General features: G+C 51.1%; 3 protein-coding genes across 3 annotated transcripts; 2 read left to right on the top strand and 1 right to left on the bottom strand.

Annotated features, from left to right (window-relative positions):
* Window positions 1–5,612: 5,612 nt before the first annotated feature.
* LOC131205572 (CUE domain-containing protein 1) lies at window positions 5,613–9,040 on the top strand. Its single transcript, XM_058197724.1, has 2 exons — window positions 5,613–6,122; window positions 6,207–9,040. Exons 1-2 carry the CDS (start codon window positions 5,961–5,963, stop codon window positions 6,954–6,956), a joined length of 912 nt encoding a protein of 303 aa, XP_058053707.1. The 5' UTR covers window positions 5,613–5,960; the 3' UTR covers window positions 6,957–9,040.
* On the bottom strand, window positions 8,921–10,459 carry LOC131205571 (ADP-ribose pyrophosphatase, mitochondrial). The gene is made up of 3 exons (XM_058197723.1): window positions 10,337–10,459; window positions 9,919–10,260; window positions 8,921–9,850 (listed from the first exon to the last, which is right to left on the bottom strand). The coding sequence occupies exons 2-3, from the start codon at window positions 10,211–10,213 to the stop codon at window positions 9,198–9,200; spliced, it is 948 nt and encodes a 315-aa protein (XP_058053706.1). The 5' UTR covers window positions 10,214–10,260; window positions 10,337–10,459; the 3' UTR covers window positions 8,921–9,197.
* Window positions 10,460–11,387: 928 nt separating this feature from the next.
* On the top strand, window positions 11,388–12,922 carry LOC131215993 (probable chitinase 2). The gene is made up of 6 exons (XM_058210389.1): window positions 11,388–11,475; window positions 11,537–11,716; window positions 11,776–11,876; window positions 11,950–12,057; window positions 12,128–12,385; window positions 12,446–12,922. The coding sequence occupies exons 1-6, from the start codon at window positions 11,388–11,390 to the stop codon at window positions 12,920–12,922; spliced, it is 1,212 nt and encodes a 403-aa protein (XP_058066372.1).
* The last annotated feature ends 4,993 nt before the right edge of the window (window positions 12,923–17,915 follow it).

The following is a 17,915-nucleotide window of genomic DNA, read 5'->3' as shown; positions in this document are numbered from 1 at the left end:
CCAGAAACATGCGTCGAGTGACCATACACCCGACGCAACATAAGAAAGCATCGCCCAAAAGGGAAGCGCAATGCAACGGCGGTTTGCATCAGATTTTATGACCAAACATCGGCGGCCTCACGCAAGATAACGGGCGCGTTCCACGGACTGCGCACGTTGCTGCCAGTGTGTGCGTATAGCGCGATTGCTTTTGCGAACGGGGGCTTTAAAATCACGCGATTATAGCACCACCTCTCTGCACACCTGCAGACCAGAAGGGTTTATGCTCGAGCCGGTCGGAGCCTGACAGGTGTCAGGTGGCGACGGTGAACGCCCGAAAACCGTCGAACGTGACGCATCGAGAGCAGACGATTGCATCATACCGCGCAAGAAGCCACGAAGATTGGCACTCGCCGATTTGGGGGTTTCTTCTTCGCTTGGGCCTAGTCCACTACTGTGTATTGCGCATTTTCTTGCCATTGGTCTACATTCCGGGCGAAATTGACTGGGACTAACCCGGGCCAACCAGGAAACTAGTTTGGCCGGCGGGGTCGTGGCCCTTTCTTACGTTCGCCCATCGCGCTCTTTCGTCAGAAACCCGAAGTTTCGCGTGCGTTCCTTTTATGGACTTTCCGGGGACTGCGGGTTTTTGGCGGGAACCTCGATCGTCTCGAGCGGAGGGCGAAGCCACGATCGGAAGCGAATGACCTTCTTCCCTTTCTGCTGCTGCTGCTGCCGCTGCTACCGCTGCTAATGGTATTTACGTTTTTTGCGCTACTCCGGCGGCTCCACATAAGCATTCCAGTGGTGGCGGCGCTCCATTTCGGGGAGGTTCCTTTCGTTGATGGGACTTTGGAACGCCGGTGCCGTTTTTAGTTGAAGCAGATTTTTTTGCCACCACTTCTTAGACGTACCAGGCGGACAGACGGTTACGATACAGGGACGATCTTCGGGCCGAGAGAGCACGCGATTGGTTTGCGCACCTCATCGGATGATCGATCCGAACGGCGGTGTCTGCGTCGCTGGAATTTGGGAGCTTCGCTCCGCTGCTTTTTATTGGTTTTCCTTTTCGCGTCCCGCTTCTCCGAACGCAAGCGTTTCCGAAATTTCTTTTACGCGCGCCTCCGTCTTCGCGGGGCCAGTAACATGAATGAACACGATCGACCTTGAACTACAACTGGTTGTATCTGGCGGTTGCCCGTTCCTCGTCAACACACATCGGCTGCTCGCCGCGGGGAGTCGTGAACTCTCTGGCTTAATCTGGTGCGCCGGTGGCGTCGACCGGCGCGATCGGGACGCGATGATTGATGAATTAGGCTGCCACCAAAGCGCAATCTATTTTCGGACCACCGGCGTGCCCCGGTTGGCGCCCGCGTCCTCGCGGAATGTTTTGACCGGGGACGCGCCTCTTATTTTGAATCTCTTTCCGCTCGACTTCGGTCGACTCAGAATTCTTCCTTCTTCGCAGCAAAAGTGGAGCAGCGAGTTCTGGAGAATTCGAAGCCGTGCGAAACCGTACCTTCTGGACACCGTCGCAATCGCTGGGAAATTGACTTTTGCGTGACCTGCGTGGATCACGCGGATCGCGCCATCAAACCCGCGCTAAGGTTCTATTACTGTTGACTCCGCCATTCGCCGGAACATAGATCCCGCGTCACGGGCCCCATAGTAAACACCAGTGTGCCTGCAGTGCAAGTCACGTCAGTGCGCGGGACTTTCAGATCTTGCCCCTGATCGGCGATAGCGATAGCCACCCAGCGAGGCACAGTCCTGGGACAGTGGGACTGATGTCCTGGGCGCTGATAGCGTGGTCAGATGTCGACGACGATTGCGGATTACAATGATCGCCTATCGCGCGCTGCAGTCGGCCGCAGATTACCAGCCCTGGGTGCAAATCAATCAGCGGCTGACGAATTGATCGCCCTATCGCGTGTCGCGCCCTAACTCCTGCCGCTCCGGGCTGTCCGGGGTCAGGCACTGGACAACCCGTTCCCGGTTGGTGTTGCGATGTTTTCGTCCAGCTTGTTAGTAAACAATCTAGGCCTGGGCCCTGACCGGGAGGCTCTACGGTTTACCGACGTCACCACGACCACCGGCAGCCCCGGCGGACGGGGCCATGTGCCGGGCACTTTTGGCGTCAGAGCTTGCAGCTTGTTTTACGAAAGCAAAGTGAAGTTTTCGGCCCCGTGTCACTGCTTATATCACAGCTTTCGTCAAAGGTGATAGCCGAGGCGCGAGGCGACGATCACTTATGTATCGCTCTTATCAGTAGTCCTGTGCATATCAGCAGTGCCCACCGGCCACTTGTGCAGTGCCGCTCCGCTAGATTACCGTTGTGCACCGATTGCAAAAATTAAACATGCAAAGTTAGTCCCGAATTGTTTAATTATAGGAACCACAGAAGGGAGCAAAAGAACACCCGCCGCGGAGCCGGGTGATAACCCCTAGCCTCTGGACACGACACGGAGCCCAACACCTCGCTCGCTTTATGCTCGGTGCTTCGGGGCTCAAACTGCATAAAGGGCACACTCCACACTGCACTCCGTGCGCCACGGGCCAACGAAATAATCTACGAAATGATTTAATCGAATGGCCACGTGAAGGCAACAGGGGTCGGCAGTAAACGACGGTAACGACCCACGCCGCCCGGCGTTCAATCAAAAGTTTAGCAATAATCATCGGCGGACAAGTATCTAGGCAAAGTCCAATAAGAATTTAATGATCACCCGCTAGACGACGAATGAGTACGACGCAATTACATTTTTTTTTGCCGTCAGCGCAGCACCGCAGCTTATCAACGCAATTGTCGTCCTGCGACCGAGCCAACCGAGGTCAGCCCATCCCGTCCCGCGAGGCCCGTGAAAGGTGGCGAACGCAAATGAGGCGGAAAGCTGCGCGTTTAATCTGCGACGTGTACCGGTCGGTCTATTTAATTTCACATCCTGCACATCGCCGGGCGAAACTAGCATTATCGCGAGGCCGATTGGCCGCATCGGCTCGTGAAGATGTGTTAGCTGATCCGTTCGGTGGGAATTTTGCAACATCCGCAACATTGCCCTCAGTTCATAAACACCACTTTGGCCTGCTGATTTGGTGGCCAGTTCTTTTTGTTTGGTGGGTCGGGCAGCAATTAGCGAGGGGGTATGAATGAATGAATCGGAGTGCCTCTACCGGAGTGCAACACGGACAGCCTGGACAGCCAACAGCTGTTTCGTGTTCGCCGATCGCGGGAGCAATGACTGCCGATCTTGCGGCCGCTTATCGTCCGGATGCGGGTTAAAGATGAAGGACTCGTCTATCCCCGGAACAGACTGGTCGGTGGCCAGCGCATTAGACGGCGCTTGTGATCCAACTGGTTTAGCAGAGCGCTGAGATTAACGAGCCTTAAGTTGGTGCGGTGGTGGATGGGAAAAATCATGTCAATGCAAAGCACGACCCACGCCTTATCGTTTATGGCTTCGCTGGCATTGATGGTCCGATCGTTAAAGTTCTTTTAATCGGTGGCCCGATGGCTCTCTGGACCAATTCCGCTATCAGTCAGTCAGTAATCGCCGCAAGCTAATCTTCATCAAATGTTACTCAATGTAGTGCACCAACTGCACGATGTTTTCGGATCGGTTTGGCCTCAATGTTGGCCCGGAATGATTCAGCGAAACGGAAAACGTTCTCGGCTAGAGCGTGACATTGAACTGGGTCAGCAGCTTGCAACAATGTTTCAGATACGGAAATGGCCCGATTTCCCTCAATTATGTAAGAACAATTGTTGCAGTTAGAATAACGCCTGGAGCATCTTGAAACCGAATCTTCTCTCACTGACTCTCCGCAGAATAAGACATTTGGCGAGTTAATCCCCCAGTTGACAGGCGAATCCAATCGCCGTGCTAATCCTCGGTCTCATTTTATTCAGACTAAAACCTGACCCAAAAACGTTGGCGTTATGTTAATGAGATCATACCCAAGTACCCGACGCGTGCTTCCGTCGACGGCAGGTCGTGATTCGCGCCCAAAAATAGGTTCCCCCAGTCACCGGTTTTCGTGGATCCGTGCACGGGCTCCGCGTGATGGCAGGTGTGATGAAGGCGCCACCGACTTCGTGGCTATCTGCGCGGCCCTCAAATTCACACCCGTGCACGTGAATCTTATCAACCGCGCGGTTTGAGCATTTCAATTTGTGAGCATGGGCCACGGGTTACCATGGGCAAACACGATCGGGGCCGAGCCCATCCCCCGGGTTGTGTTTGTGGGCCGATTGTGTGTGGTCGATCGCCGTCGCCTCTTGGGGCCAGACCCAAAGTTCACTTTCGCGTGAGCTGATTCGGCCGATAATCACGTTTCGCCGCCGAGTTGAACCGACTTCGGATGTCGGACGGCGGGCGCAATGAATGAGATACGCCGGCGAGTAATTCGTCTTCACAGGCTCTTTATCAGACACCGCGCGCTCTCAGCGCGTCTACTTACATCAGGCAAGTAGTATTTTTTCGAACATTGATAACCCGCGGCCGCCGGGTGGCGCGGGCTGCTTCTGTTCATGGGCAAGCATTTTTTGCGGTCCTGTTACATGTTTGACGCTTCCACGAACGCGTACTCACTGTTCTAGAGAACTCAACGTCATACACGATGAACGTGATTAATACGCGAAGATCAGTTTTTTAGGAAAATTACCAATCGTAAAGTGGCATTTACGTCAACGTCGCCACTTCCGATGGTCGCAATATTTCCAAACCCATGATCCTGTTCGGTCCGGTTTTCAACCGGATGCAGCCTCGAACCCATATGCCAAGGTTGTTGCTCTGCAGTGGCGCGCTCTGGGGAGTGAAAATCCGCTGGATGTCGCCTTTCCTCTCATGCGCCAACGATGTCGATAAGAATACGTTCGTCTTCGGCGATGGGATGCGAAAGAACTGGCACTGTAATCCACGCCGGCATAATTCGTTCTAATCTTATCAGTGCTCGGCAGAGTGTGTAAAAAATGTGAACTTCCAAATTAATGGCACTCTGTGACTGGCGCGCTATATTAATTACGCATCGTACCCGGCCAGACGCGCGGTAATTCGAATTTTCTACAACCGTTATCACATGGTTCCAGGGAAATCGCGCCAACTGTTCACACTTCTCCTCTTTTCGCATGAGTAGAAACGTTTTATTTCGTGCCCGTGCACAGATTAGACACCGAGGGCGAGATGTTTTGGAAAGTGTTAATGACCTCAATCAGCGATTTAATCTAAACCGAGAGGAGAATTTTCGCGAACTATCGATACGCCGGTGCCAGTTTTTTATTGGTGCTGCAATCAAATCGAAAGGTCATACAAAAGTTCCTGCCCATGAGTGTAACGCTTTTCACGATGGCTGCGTGCGTTTCGCTTCGGGGATTTTTGAAAATCACTTCACAGTACGCAGGCTCGGCTGCGTTCGTTCGCTCACTCACTCAATCAGTCAGTCAGCTGTCAGCGTAAAACGCAAAACACAAATAAAGTTATTAAAAGTCATTTCGCAAAACGCAACAAGGATAGTTTGGAGCAAAAGGGTCAACTCTCGCAAATTTCGCATTCTCCGTGTGATATTCTTTTCTATCCGCCTTGCCACAAATTTGGCCCAGTTGTTCACGTTTAGCCGGGGCCGCCAGAAGAAGCGAACGAAAACGGTGCAGTGCCCATTGTTGACCATTGTTTGAGTGTGGTTTTTTGTTTGTGTTGTGTGGCGTGACCCGTGATTTTCCAAGCCCATCCAGGTTGGCGTGTGGGCGATCGTGTTTGTTTCCGCAAATCCCTAGTGTTCCGGTCGCGGGGAACTGAAGTCCCGCAAACTGGTGACGCCTTTCCGGCGAGTGCTAACCATGGTGCGCAAGGAGTGCCACGGAGTGTTGAATTAATTGAAATCTGTCCGCGGTAGGTGTGTGAATAGCAAAGTTCATCGGCTCCCGTGTCTACCGGTGGTGGTTGGGTCGAAAAGAGCAAACAAAAGATAGGCAACTCGTCACTACCATGGCTTCTACGATGCAGCTGGAATTTTCGCAGGCCATGTCCGATTTTAAGAATATGTTTCCGGAAATGGATCGAGATGTGATCGAGGCCGTGCTGCGTGCCAATCAGGGGGCTGTCGATGCCACTATCGATCAGCTGCTGGCGATGAGCACCGACAATCAGGTAATCTCTCCGGCCCGATCCGGTGGCACACAGGCAGGCAGGAATGCCAGGTACATGTCGCTTCTGGTGGTTATATATTTTTAGAACGAAAAGTTGCGCAACGAACTGGAGACCGATGGGAGCGGTGCGAAACATAGCAATCAGGGCGAACCGCCGCTGCTGGATCTTTCCGGTGGCGACACCGGTGCGGAGCGATTTCTTAGCACCTCACCAAACGCGACTGTCGCCAGCTCGATTGCGCAACAGCTGGGCGCTTCGCCAAAAGTGCGCAAACCTACCACGGTCGGCGGTGCTGGAGTTCGAGTTGCCGGCAGTGCCACAAATAGTCCCAGACTGCACCCGCCCCAGCCGGCAGTCGGTGATGCGGCCCAAGGGGAACGATCGTCGGCGGCGGGTGCGGCCAGTCGCCGCTGGAATCCACCACTGGTCGGACCGTTACCACCGACGTTTCTGCGCCTCGGCGGAACGGCCGGGGCTAGTGGTACGATCGGTCCTGACGGTACCTACCGCAGCACCGAGTTCGATCTCGGGGACGAGCAGTTTGCGATGATGCTGCAGAACGAGGAGTTTATGGCGGAGCTACGGTGGAATCAGGAGTTCCTGTCCGCGCTCGAAAAGGACCACCAAGGTAAGGTACAGGACGATGCTGCGTTTAAGGAGCGGTTGCGCCACATGGGGAAGGTTTCCAGGAAAAAGTTCGCCCAGCTGGCGCGCGTCTTCACCTGGCAGCGTGGCACCAACAAGAAGGCCAGCGCCGTGCGGCATCCCGATTCGCTGCTGCTGCAGGAAGAACACAGCGATGACGATGAGCCGAAGCGTGCAGGCAAAAAGTAGAACGTTGCGATGGCCGTTTGAGGCGGAAGTGTAACGTGACGGCCGTGAACGGAAGGATACGAAGGCAGAAGCGAATGCCTTCTCAAAGCTACCGTTTCTAGAGGTTTACTTTCTAATTCTGTTTTTTAGTGTGTAGTGAAAGTTACCGATAACCCGGAATTACGCAATGAACGAGACTGTGTTTTCCCTTCCCAGGCCTTTTCTCAACCATTTTAAACGCCATCCCTCCGGCAGGCAGGCAGGCAGGCGGTGGGCACCGACTGGATATCAGACTTATGAGTAACATTCGGAGGATGGTAATGTCGATGAATGAATGCGTCCAACGCGGAATTGGAGTGTACGGGTGTGCGTATGTGTGCATGCTTAACTTAGTGTGGTTGTCACTCCCGCGGTCACCCTGAATTGGAAGCGCTCCGGCCAATTATGTCCTTTTTATGTTGAACTTTATGTTCGATTCATTTCGACTGAGGTCGTTTCTGTATTAGTTTAGCAAACCTTTTGATGTTCTACTGTGTTTAGTGCCATTATGAACCGGCACGGACGGAACCCGGACGGGTGCTTGAGAATACTGTTTTGTATTTGAATGACTAAATTAATGATATGTTGTAGTATTATTCTGCCACTACCGTTTTATTCGCATTACTGTAAACGCATTGCCAATCTATACGCAGAAAACTATGTGCTAGGTTATACACGAAGAAAGTGCAATTACTTTGTTTTATATTTATTTTTAAATGTTAGTTTTTGGGGCGACTCTACTTGAAGTTCCGTGTCGTCTTTCCATTCAAACGGATCCTACACACACATAGCTACCTATTAAAATATATTTAAACGAAAGGCAGTTAGGGTAGAGAGACAAACGAATATAACAACAAACCATACAAAATCAACAAACGATTAACATTGTGAAAGCAAAGCCAATGGTACTAGTCATAACGATAAACAAAATGGGGAAGAAACGGGGATGGAAACGGGGTCGGTTTGTGGCAAACCGCAGACGGGCCACAATGTCAGACTGGAGCTGGATTCAAACCATACACATTTTATCGCAATCGCTGGTGCAAACAGGGAAAGAACTCGAAATTGCACTAATCGAACCTCAACTCGCAGTTGCAAATCTCATTTTTACGCCATACTATCGCCTACGGCGTGCATTTGTGTGGGGAGCCTAAGCAAAGTGCGTGCAATAATACGTAAACAGGATCTGTTACGATGTCGAAAAGCTTGGTAAGCCACAAAAACACTCAATAATCGCAGAGAACCGCAGGGAGCAAGCAGAATTAACAAGCAATCTCAGCGCTAGAATCTGTGCAAATTATAAAATTCCTTATGAAACGCGAAACCAAATTGTACTCTACTATTCCTATTGGTTTGAGTATGTGTTTAGCTAAGTAGCAATGCCGTGGTTAAACGTGATAAACGGTGCCGTTTTGTTAGTGTTACGAGTGAAAGCAATTATTTTTCAACTATTATTTAAGCCCATTAGCTCACAAAGGAAACCCTCAGCCGCTGGCCAACGCGCCGATTTTGCTTTGGCAAAGATTAAGTTGAAACGTAGAGGATCACTTCGCCCATCGTAATGATCGTGTTTAGTATCACACAAAGAGGTAGTGGTTCTGGCCCCGCAACTCAAGCATAGGGAGTGGTAACACAATTGAACACCATAAACAGCTACACTTTAGAAGAATCCACCACCGGTTAAATGAAAATGTTGCAACAGAATTAAACAACAAAACAGAAACTTTAAAATAGACTTAAAAGGGTGAAGAAAATCGGTGCGACTGAGATAACGGGGGGTTGGTAGTCGGAACAGAACACAGCGGACACGGGGCAAACCGAACAAACTGGAAACTGGAAATCTCCACAATATTATTAGCTATAGAGAAAATGCATAGTAATATCCCCGTAAAACCAAACTAATGATAAAAAACGACCCAAAAAAGATCTTTCTGCAAAACGTGTAAATCTCGTGCTTAACGCCAGTCGCGTTGGGTACCACTAAACTAGATGGGAATGGTTCTAGAAGCACGCAGTTCAAGATCGATCGATCGGTGTGTGGAGAGGTGAAACAAATACATGTTATGATTATTTTAATCACCAGCAACTCTGGCCGCGCGCAGTAGTAACAACAGTTTTATTTTTACAACAATTTACGTACTCTGTGGCAACGTGTTTGGCCAACGGCACGCAACAACCCACAAACACGAACCTTCCAAGGCATCCGAATTCGCAGCCATAGGCTTACCAGTGCGCCTCGAGCATATCGACCACTCTTTTCACGATGTTCGAATGGCTGGCGTACAGTTTCACCTCCTCGTTCACGTCCATCCAGCGTACCTTGGCCGCATCGTCGCCGGCGTGAAGCGGAAATCGGCCCACGACCGCGCCCGTCTCGTCGTGGAAGTTCACCGCCACCGTTTCCATCCACGCACAGTCCGTGTTGCGCGGATCGTCCACGTAGCCCTTGTAGATCTCGGTACCGGCCGCAAAGAACTGCTCCACCGCACCGGCCTCCTCTCCGGCGTCGTTGTCCATTGTTTCCTCGAGAAATTCACGGCGCAACGTGGCGCTCACCTTCTCGCCCGGGTCAACCATACCACCCGGGATGGCCCACTCGCCACAGTCCTGTCGCTCGATGGCACACATCTCCAGAATGCGCTTGCCACTGTCCGGGTGCAGCACCGGTTCGCCCGCTTCGTCCATCTTCCAGCGCGTCACGATGGGATCGGCCGCATGGTTCGGTCCCCAGCGGCCCAGTATACCGCGGCCACGGATACCGGTACGACCGAACGGATTCACCGGACAGTCGTCCTTTATTTCGTACTCGCCAACGAAGCTCACCCGGTTGACCTTCCCATCGAGCTGGTTCCATTTCGGTTCGAACGCGGGATTCTCTGTGGGAAAAGGGCAAGTGTCATTCTCACCACCCGGGGGCACGCGCTGACCTTGAGGCACCACTTACCAGCGTCCAAATCGGCCCACTCTTTGCCCTGCAAAATCGGTGACTCGTGCACCGGTGGTTGGTAGTCGGAGTACGTCTGCGTCCAGAAGACGGACTCATCCGGCACCGGATAGCGCCGTACGTCGCTCTGCGGGTAGACCCCGTTCCGGCAGCGGCTGTGCTTGAAGATTCCCGGAATTATCCGTGCCATGGCCAACTCGATGTCGCTCGCTGTGGTGGCTGTGCGAACACTGCTGGCACCGCCGATCCCAGTGGCTGCCGAAGCCAGTCTGCCGACGGTTTGCCGCACTGCCATCGTTGTTCCGGCTTTGGTGCTGCGGATTGTCCTTACATAATCCCGCGCTGGTGTCGGAATCAATAGGAAAATAAATAAAACACCTGTCCGCCAGCGGGCCCGCGTATCCACCGTGGCCGGTACCTGGCAACTTCACGAAACTGATTCCGAGCGATAATTTTGTGCCGTGTCGATGAGCACAACGAGTTATGACGCGCCGGCCTTCACGCGATCCGCGAAGTTTGTTTACGACGCAGACAGTTTGTTTTCGTGACGCTTATGTTGTTATGTTGGGTTGCGGCGCTGGCTGTGTCTCTGTCACTCCAACGGACGAAGCCGTGTGTGTGACCGGGTTAGACTATGCTTTGTTTACAGTCCAGAGGGAGCGAGATGGAAACTTTGACGGCTCGTCTCATTGGGTTGACATTACTGTGCAGTGCTGTCAAACAGGACGATTTCGCAAAGGATTTGAATCGCTCGAGATTTAAATCTTAGCAAACATTGGCAGTTGCTTCAATCTATTTTGTAACTTTTGTGCTCGAATTTTATGTTTAGGTGTATAGGTATCAGGTATTTAAAATTTAACATGTATTTTGAATTAGGCATTCTATTTCAATTTACCTTCTGCATTTCAATTAATGTATTTTGTGTGATTATAAAAACAAAACAGCACACAACAGTACATTTGGGTTCGTGAAAGGAAAATCATGAATTAGTTTTTATTCCGAGACGGTAGCGCACGATTCGAATATCATGGGTTTATTTTGGCAAACGATGCACCCCAACGATAACCAGTTCGATCCGAAGTTTCGGACCGCGTTTGTGTTTTTTACACCCGTTTTCGTTGGTCCATATTGCGGAAATGTAAAATGTCAAACCGTGGTCCGTTTCTGGGTATCTGTTCCAAGGTTACTCATTTGGACGCGACAGACCCGAACCGCTTCGGCCGCGGTAGCCAAACGGCAAATGCAGCGTCAAAGACCTCTGAGATGCTTTTCGGGGATAGCACGGTTACCGGTTTTCCACGTTTTCGAAACGCGCCCATCAATGGCCCAATTGAGTTATCGAATGTTATCACTGACTCCGGCACGAGATCGTGTACCGAGATGACGGTAGTGAATGATAATGTTTTATCTTCACGCTGGTTGAATAGGTATCGAACCAGCAAGTGGTCCGTAGTTTATTCAGGGCCAAAATGCGTTCAAAGTTATTGACAAATATCGGAGTACTGCTCCTGTTAAGTTTCGCGACGGCAATCCGTGGAAACTTCCAGTGTCCGGAGAGTAAGATTTTTGATCGCGGGGTTGTTTTGAGCACTACTTACCTGATTCGGTGGCTCCGTAGGACCGTATCGTGTTGTTTGCTACTTTGCCAGCTGGTCCAACTATCGCGAAGGATCCGGTGCGTTCAACATTAGCTACATCGTGCCTGATCACTGTACGCACTTGGTTTACACATTCGGAGGTCTTAACATTGGCGGTGGACTCGATTCGCTCGATTATTACAACGACATCAACGTGAACAGTGAGTTTTGGACACTTTCTCCCCGAGGTAGTCAATTAAACTGTGGTTCCCATCTCCAGAGGGCTACCAAAGGGTGGTCGCATTGAAGGAGGACAATCCCTGTCTCAAAGTGCTGCTCGCGATCGGAGGATGGAACGAGGGATCCGAAAAGTACTCGCTGGTAAAATCGGCCGTGGCTCGAAAGGTGATACAACCGCTCAAGTTGGTCTTCAAATTTTTTAACATTTCCAAAGATGGCCGAGCATGAGGCCGATCGTGAGGCTTTTGCCGATCAAACGCTGCGTTATCTGGTGCACTATGGCTTCGATGGACTTGATCTGGATTGGGAGTATCCTACTATGGTAAAGTGCCTACCTACTATGGTATGTGCCATCGCTGTGGCTGTTTTTAATTCGAACATTATGATCTCAGCGTGGAGGCATCCCAGAGGATCGCGAGAACTTTGTCCTCCTCGTTCAAGCGCTACGCAAGAGGTACGCACCGCGCAAGAAGCTCCTAACGGCGGCCATCAGTGCATCGAAAGAAATTCTCCAGTCCGGGTACGATCTGCCCAAACTGTGTGAGGATCTTGATTTTATCAATCTGATGACGTACGACTACGCCAGCAGTGAGAAGGCTTTGCCGGATGCTCCACTGTACGGAGATTACTCCACAACGAGTGAAACGATCGTAAGTGTCACAAGCGTTGCATACTCTGGTCTGTGATGGTTTCACACTTCCCTTTCGCAGGACTCCACAATCGCGTACGTTAGAAAGAGTGGCTGTCCGATGGAAAAGTTCACGCTGGGCATAACAACCCACGCCAAGACGTACACCGTCGCTCCGGGGCGCCTGATGGCACCGGGTATTGCTGCGATCGGCCCCGGGTTACCGGGCCCGTTCACGCGCGTTGCCGGCTCGCTAGGTTACAACGAGCTGTGCGAAACACTGAAACCGAACCGGACCGCTCCGAACGGGGGTCAGTGGGTCGTGAAGCTGTTGGCACAGAATGCCGTCAAATACGCGTACCGCGATGATCAGTGGATCACTTTCGATGGCGTCGAAACGATTGCCACGAAGGTGCGGTACGCGATGGACAAGAAGCTCGGGGGCATCATGTTTTGGACCATCGATACGGACGATTTCCAGGGAGACTGTCACAATGAAGCGTACCCGCTGCTGCTGACCGCCCTCCGCACTCTGGGCTATCTAAAGACAAAGGCCTAAGGCACCACTATTCCACAATAAATTTCGACCCGCGCGGAACCATCTGGAAGATGGCTTGAGTTTGATTATGCAAACATTGAGTCTATTTGTCGTACTCAAATATGATGCAAATAGGATTTGTCCGGCAAAAGCCCAAGGAGATCAGTTGAAAGGCGATCTGATGGATAGGCATTGGACAAATATTTCCTTATCAAGCATTACCGATTCGGATCTGATGAAAGAGCACAGTGACCTATCATAGCTAACATGCTGCTACCCATTTTTTAAGGCCCAGTTATTCTCAGATGGTTAAATTAAAACCCAATATTGGAGAGTCCGAGAAGAACTGTCTGCCAATCCCTGATTTGCATACGTGCTGATTCTTGATACGGTTCTGTGTTAGAAAACCGGTTGCAAGCAGTTGCTGGCTGCCGAAAAAGAAGATGAAAAAGAGAGTTCTTTCAGGTTGTAGCTTGCGATACCTCCAAGGGATCGGCTTTGCCTCTACATTTCATTCCCAACGAATCTGTTTTATTACTTTCCTGGACTAACTTCTCGTTTACTAAGGTAGATATTGGCAATACTTTACTCTCAGTTTCATCGCGTGGCTCGCGGCTCGTGACTTAAAATTCGGCGATCAATCGGATTATGTAAACCAGTCATGCTGGCCAGTATTCGAAAGCCGGTTTTCGCAGCTTGTCCGTCAGGGCAGAACTCTATAAAACTGAACCGATCCGTACCGAAACGATACTAGTCGTTGGTCGATCGTACTCCCGAGCGCATGGTCTATCGTTCCTGTGGAAGAAGCCTGAAGTTTACGGGTTCACCATGGCACACTCTCGACGACTGTTGCTGCTTGTCGTTCTGCTAGCTGCTTTGTGCGGATTCGCAGCGGCCAAAGAAAGTGAAACCACCAAAGAAAGTAACAAACAGGACGAAAGCCCTGCTGTACCGTCGTCCTCGTCCGTGCCGATCAGTCCACGAAGGATGCGGGGTTTGGCAGCAACGCGGTCTGGTGGCTCCTCGCCAACGGCTCGTACTGAACAAGCACCTCCTCCGTCACCGGCTGTGGCAGATACGCCCAACTATGAGCAGCAGGTCCTGGTAGTGAAAGGCAATCCGTCGCCCGAGAAGCTGAACGACGAAATTCGCAAAGCGATCCGAGCCCTCCTCGGACCCGACGGTGACAAAGTGCAGATTCGAGAGCTGAAGGACGCCAACGAGCTGCGTCGGATCGCGCCCGGAGCGAGGCCGATCGGTGTGCAGCTGGTGCAGTAAGAAGGACTTAGACATTTAATTAGTAAAAGAAATCTCGTGACCATGCACCCAGCAGCACCGCTCCGAGTGTCAAGCGAGTCATCAGAGTCCGACCCATACTCCATCAAAAGTCGAATAAAACCAAGAAAGACAATGTCTACCGTTACTAGCGGCACGCCCAACGTGAGCAAACGGAGTCCGGGAGAGTTTTCTTTCGCTGATTGTTTTCCTGTGCGCTTTTAAAGCAATTTGCTCATTAAAAGCAAGTTCTCCAACGGAGGGTGCAGCATCCGACCGTCGAACGCACGTTTGAGAAAATTAATTACAATTATTTCTGCTTCTTTCCTGCTTTCCGGGCGCCGGCCCATTCTCTGCTGATTCCGCACTGTTGAATGGTCGTATAATGAATGATTATAGCGTGGGAGCCAAAAGGTCCCGACGGAACTCAACTTTTGGGGCGAACATCTCCATCCATTTAGCGTTCGCTTCCGGCACAGCCAACGGCTACGGCAATCAGCAGTCGCCCTTAAACCCGTGTGCCTGCAGTGCCTTTGAAAGTTAGATGAGTTTGGAGAAGTTGCCGCACCGGGGTCAAATAACATTAGAAAATACTTTGAATTCCTTCGACTGTTTCAAAATCTTGTGGACAGGCAAGTTGTAATTGGGACACATGGCGTAAGGACGTTACCATCTCACTCGGCTCGATCAGTCTGTGAAAGTTGCGTCGCTGGCGTCGCAACAAACGGTCAACAACAGGTCGGCGGACAGTTTCCTGTCTCAACACTACTCGCTGACTTAGTTACCCAGTGTTGTTGTGGGGCCTTAGATTGCCTTTGGGGTTATGCACTTCTCATATGGTTCTTCGCTGGACCGACAGCTTGAACTTGAACCGTAACTCGATTGGCATGCGGAGCTACTTGAAGGGTCTTTGCGTGTTTCTTTCTGCTCCCCAGCCCGAGACAAAGTTCGAATTTAATCTCCACACACCGGCGGAGCAACACGCCTGACGGAAGGGGGGAAATCTTGGTGCCCGGAACACTCTCGGTACGTTCTGAATGCGGTGCTGATTGTTCCACCATGGAAAAGTTTAAATGAGAACTTTTATTTATTTCCCGCTCAAACAAAATGCCTTCCTGCGGCAGACAGGGGCGGAAATTTCGTGCTCGTGCCGTGGTGCGTCTTGAGCTTGAGCACCAGTGAAGGGAAGACACTCTCCCCATCTTTTCCCACCGGCACAGTGGGTTGTCCTTCGTTGACCGCTACCGGCACCGGTTGAGTGCATACGCGGGACACACGCGGCACACTTCCGGATCCGGAGCGTTGCAGGGCCCCGATGGCACGATGCGGACTCTATTTGTTGCGGTAGCGTCGTGGCCTTTCAAGCTGATTCGAGTTTTCTTTTTTCCTATGACGCCAGGCCGTTGAAAGTTTTCCGCACACGAATCAATTCTAAAGCGGCTGGCAAAAAGTGTTTATTTCTTTCCTCTCCATCGGCAACTGCGGCGGGGGGGTAACACAGCTGGTCGTAACAACCATTTAAGGTTGCCACCCGACTGCACATGGGCATGGGCAAAAAAAACGGAAACGGATTTTATCGAAACGGTTGCAATTCACATTCCCACCCGGTTTCAATTTATTTGCCTACATTCGCCTGACGCATTCTAGCCAACGGTGGCCTCCGTGGAAAGGCAAGCAAATTGTGATCTTCTTAAAGCGCTTCCGTTGGTTCCTTCCTTCCGGGGCCACCTCAGGGCGAAAATGATGCAGTACATGCACATGTGTAGAGCGTTTGTGTGGTAAATTCGGTCGTTTTTTTTTCAAACCATTGCCACCGCTTATGTGGCCCGCCGACGCCGGCGGCAAGTGAGCACAGGAGGTTGGCAAAATATTACATTCAAAATCGGCCTTCCCAAACGCGCTAGCTGCCGCACCATTTCGTGTAACCAATTGCCCGTTTAACGGGAGCGGCTCCGGTCCCGGCACGGAGCAGCCCCCGTGCCAAGATGGACGACCGAAGACGCCCAGATGATACATTTGCCACTGTCATGAGAAAAAACGAATTGAGTTATAAATTTGGACCAATCTCAACTCTCTCTCTCTCTCTCGCGTTCGAGGACTCGTCAGGGCAGATTTCTTGCGCCAGCAAAACGAATATGCCTGGCGCGCAACGACTGAGGTGAGTTATGATAAACATACTTTAAGTGTGATCGTGAACCGTTTTCGCTCCGCAAAAATCCGACAGCGATGTGCCTTATCACTCTTCCGGTTCCGCACTGTAAAGGTGGTCGTCCCTTTTTCAACATCATGTAACAGGGAAAAGTGGTCCATTTTTCTGTCGTAAATGTTGCCAGACACTCTTGGGAGTTTTGTAAAATAAAAACTTCAAAGGCAACAGTCTTTGAATCACACTCAACAAGTTTCCTCCTGCTGTGCACCATGGAATAGATCGATTCGACGAGATCGATCGATGCTACCTTCGGGGATTCCAGAAGCGGACGAAAGATAATGTGTAATCGGTCAAATTAACTGTGAAACGGAATGTAACGTTGCGTGAAATTGATCCACCTACAGGGCACAGTCCCGAGGCAGCCACGAGCGTCGTTATTCGCGCCATTTTATTCGTTGCGGCGCACCATCGGAAGGAAACTGCACTGAACGAAGAAAGTGACCGCCGGATGTAGGAATTCTCCAGACAAATGATCACCCGGTTCGACAATGCCAAAATGCCTACGAATGTGCTGCATCCGTGAACGTTCAAAAAATCCTCCAAATAGACCGCCATTGAGCAAAGGAAACTAGCGCTAGCGCCATCTGTTGATGGCTGCCTCGAAGCACACCTTTTAAGCAACCGCCGCCTCCTATGCTTACTTTCTCTCTTTGGAAAAGCATTTTCTCTTCCGAGTGCGCTCTTTCTCTTGATTTCTCCCAATTTTCTCAGAGACAGAGAGAGAGAGAGAGAGAGTAAATCTCTCACTGGAAATCCTTCTCCTACCAAACGGAATGAACTGCTGGTGGCCAGTAAACATAACAAAGGTACACTCACGGCCGCAAGCATTCCATCATTTAAAGCATAAAGGATATTCTTTAAGGGCCATCCTGCGAACAAATAAACATTGATGCTGAAATATCAGTGTCCGCGCGCTTGTGGACTTTTGTGACGACCGTCCGTTTGATTCAGAACCGTGTAAACAGAGGGCCCCAAAGTCGTCCGTGGCAAGGATTTAAGAGCTAAAAATAATTTTCCATGCCGAAGAAAATATTTGCCGCCCGTGGTTTGGCCAACCGTAAAGCTGTCTTTTTATTACTCATCTCGGGACCCATTTCTTATGGACCGTAGTACCGTCTGTTTCTTGCCTTTCACTAAGGCGGGATTAGTGCGCGGCCACCGGAACCGGAAACTTGCTGCCCCGTTTATCAGTCTGATCCGGTGGGATTCTCAGCTGGCTGGTTTGTAGACTCCGGCCTCCAGTTGTTCGTTTCTCCATTTTCGCTGACTCTTTCTCTCTGCCATCAATTAAACGAACGGCCAACACGTGACACCACCGATGGGTTTGCGTCTTCTGCGGTTGTTGCAGGTTTCGGGAACGCTGTTTTGGAACCGCAGCTTTTTTCTGGTCCACCACAACCAGCTGATTTGTTGGCCACCGGTCGGAGCCAATGGTTGGTCCGTGGTTGAAAAGTTCAAAGTTTTGCTTCCTTCTGGGTCAGGGAACGATGCGACATTCGGTAGGTGGGCGAACTGAACGTAACGCTTGGC

This window comes from Anopheles bellator, chromosome 1 (assembly GCF_943735745.2).
Source record: "Anopheles bellator chromosome 1, idAnoBellAS_SP24_06.2, whole genome shotgun sequence".
NCBI classification, from domain to species: Eukaryota; Metazoa; Arthropoda; class Insecta; order Diptera; family Culicidae; genus Anopheles; species Anopheles bellator.
This window is presented reverse-complemented; position numbering and strand designations above follow the sequence as displayed.

What these genes read in the sequence shown, in the direction of transcription:
- LOC131205572 (XM_058197724.1), top strand. Translation starts at nt 5,961, where the DNA reads ATGGCTTCTACGATGCAGCTGGAATTTTCGCAGGCCATGTCCGATTTT. An exon ending in CGATGAGCACCGACAATCAG is followed by an intron (nt 6,123 to 6,206) that starts GTAATCTCTCCG and finishes ATATATTTTTAG; the next exon opens with AACGAAAAGTTGCGCAACGA.
- LOC131205571 (XM_058197723.1), bottom strand. Translation starts at nt 10,213, where the DNA reads ATGGCAGTGCGGCAAACCGTCGGCAGACTGGCTTCGGCAGCCACTGGG. An exon ending in GTGGGCCGATTTGGACGCTG is followed by an intron (nt 9,851 to 9,918) that starts GTAAGTGGTGCC and finishes CTTTTCCCACAG; the next exon opens with AGAATCCCGCGTTCGAACCG.
- LOC131215993 (XM_058210389.1), top strand. Translation starts at nt 11,388, where the DNA reads ATGCGTTCAAAGTTATTGACAAATATCGGAGTACTGCTCCTGTTAAGT. An exon ending in ATTGGGAGTATCCTACTATG is followed by an intron (nt 12,058 to 12,127) that starts GTAAAGTGCCTA and finishes TTATGATCTCAG; the next exon opens with CGTGGAGGCATCCCAGAGGA. An exon ending in CCACAACGAGTGAAACGATC is followed by an intron (nt 12,386 to 12,445) that starts GTAAGTGTCACA and finishes TCCCTTTCGCAG; the next exon opens with GACTCCACAATCGCGTACGT.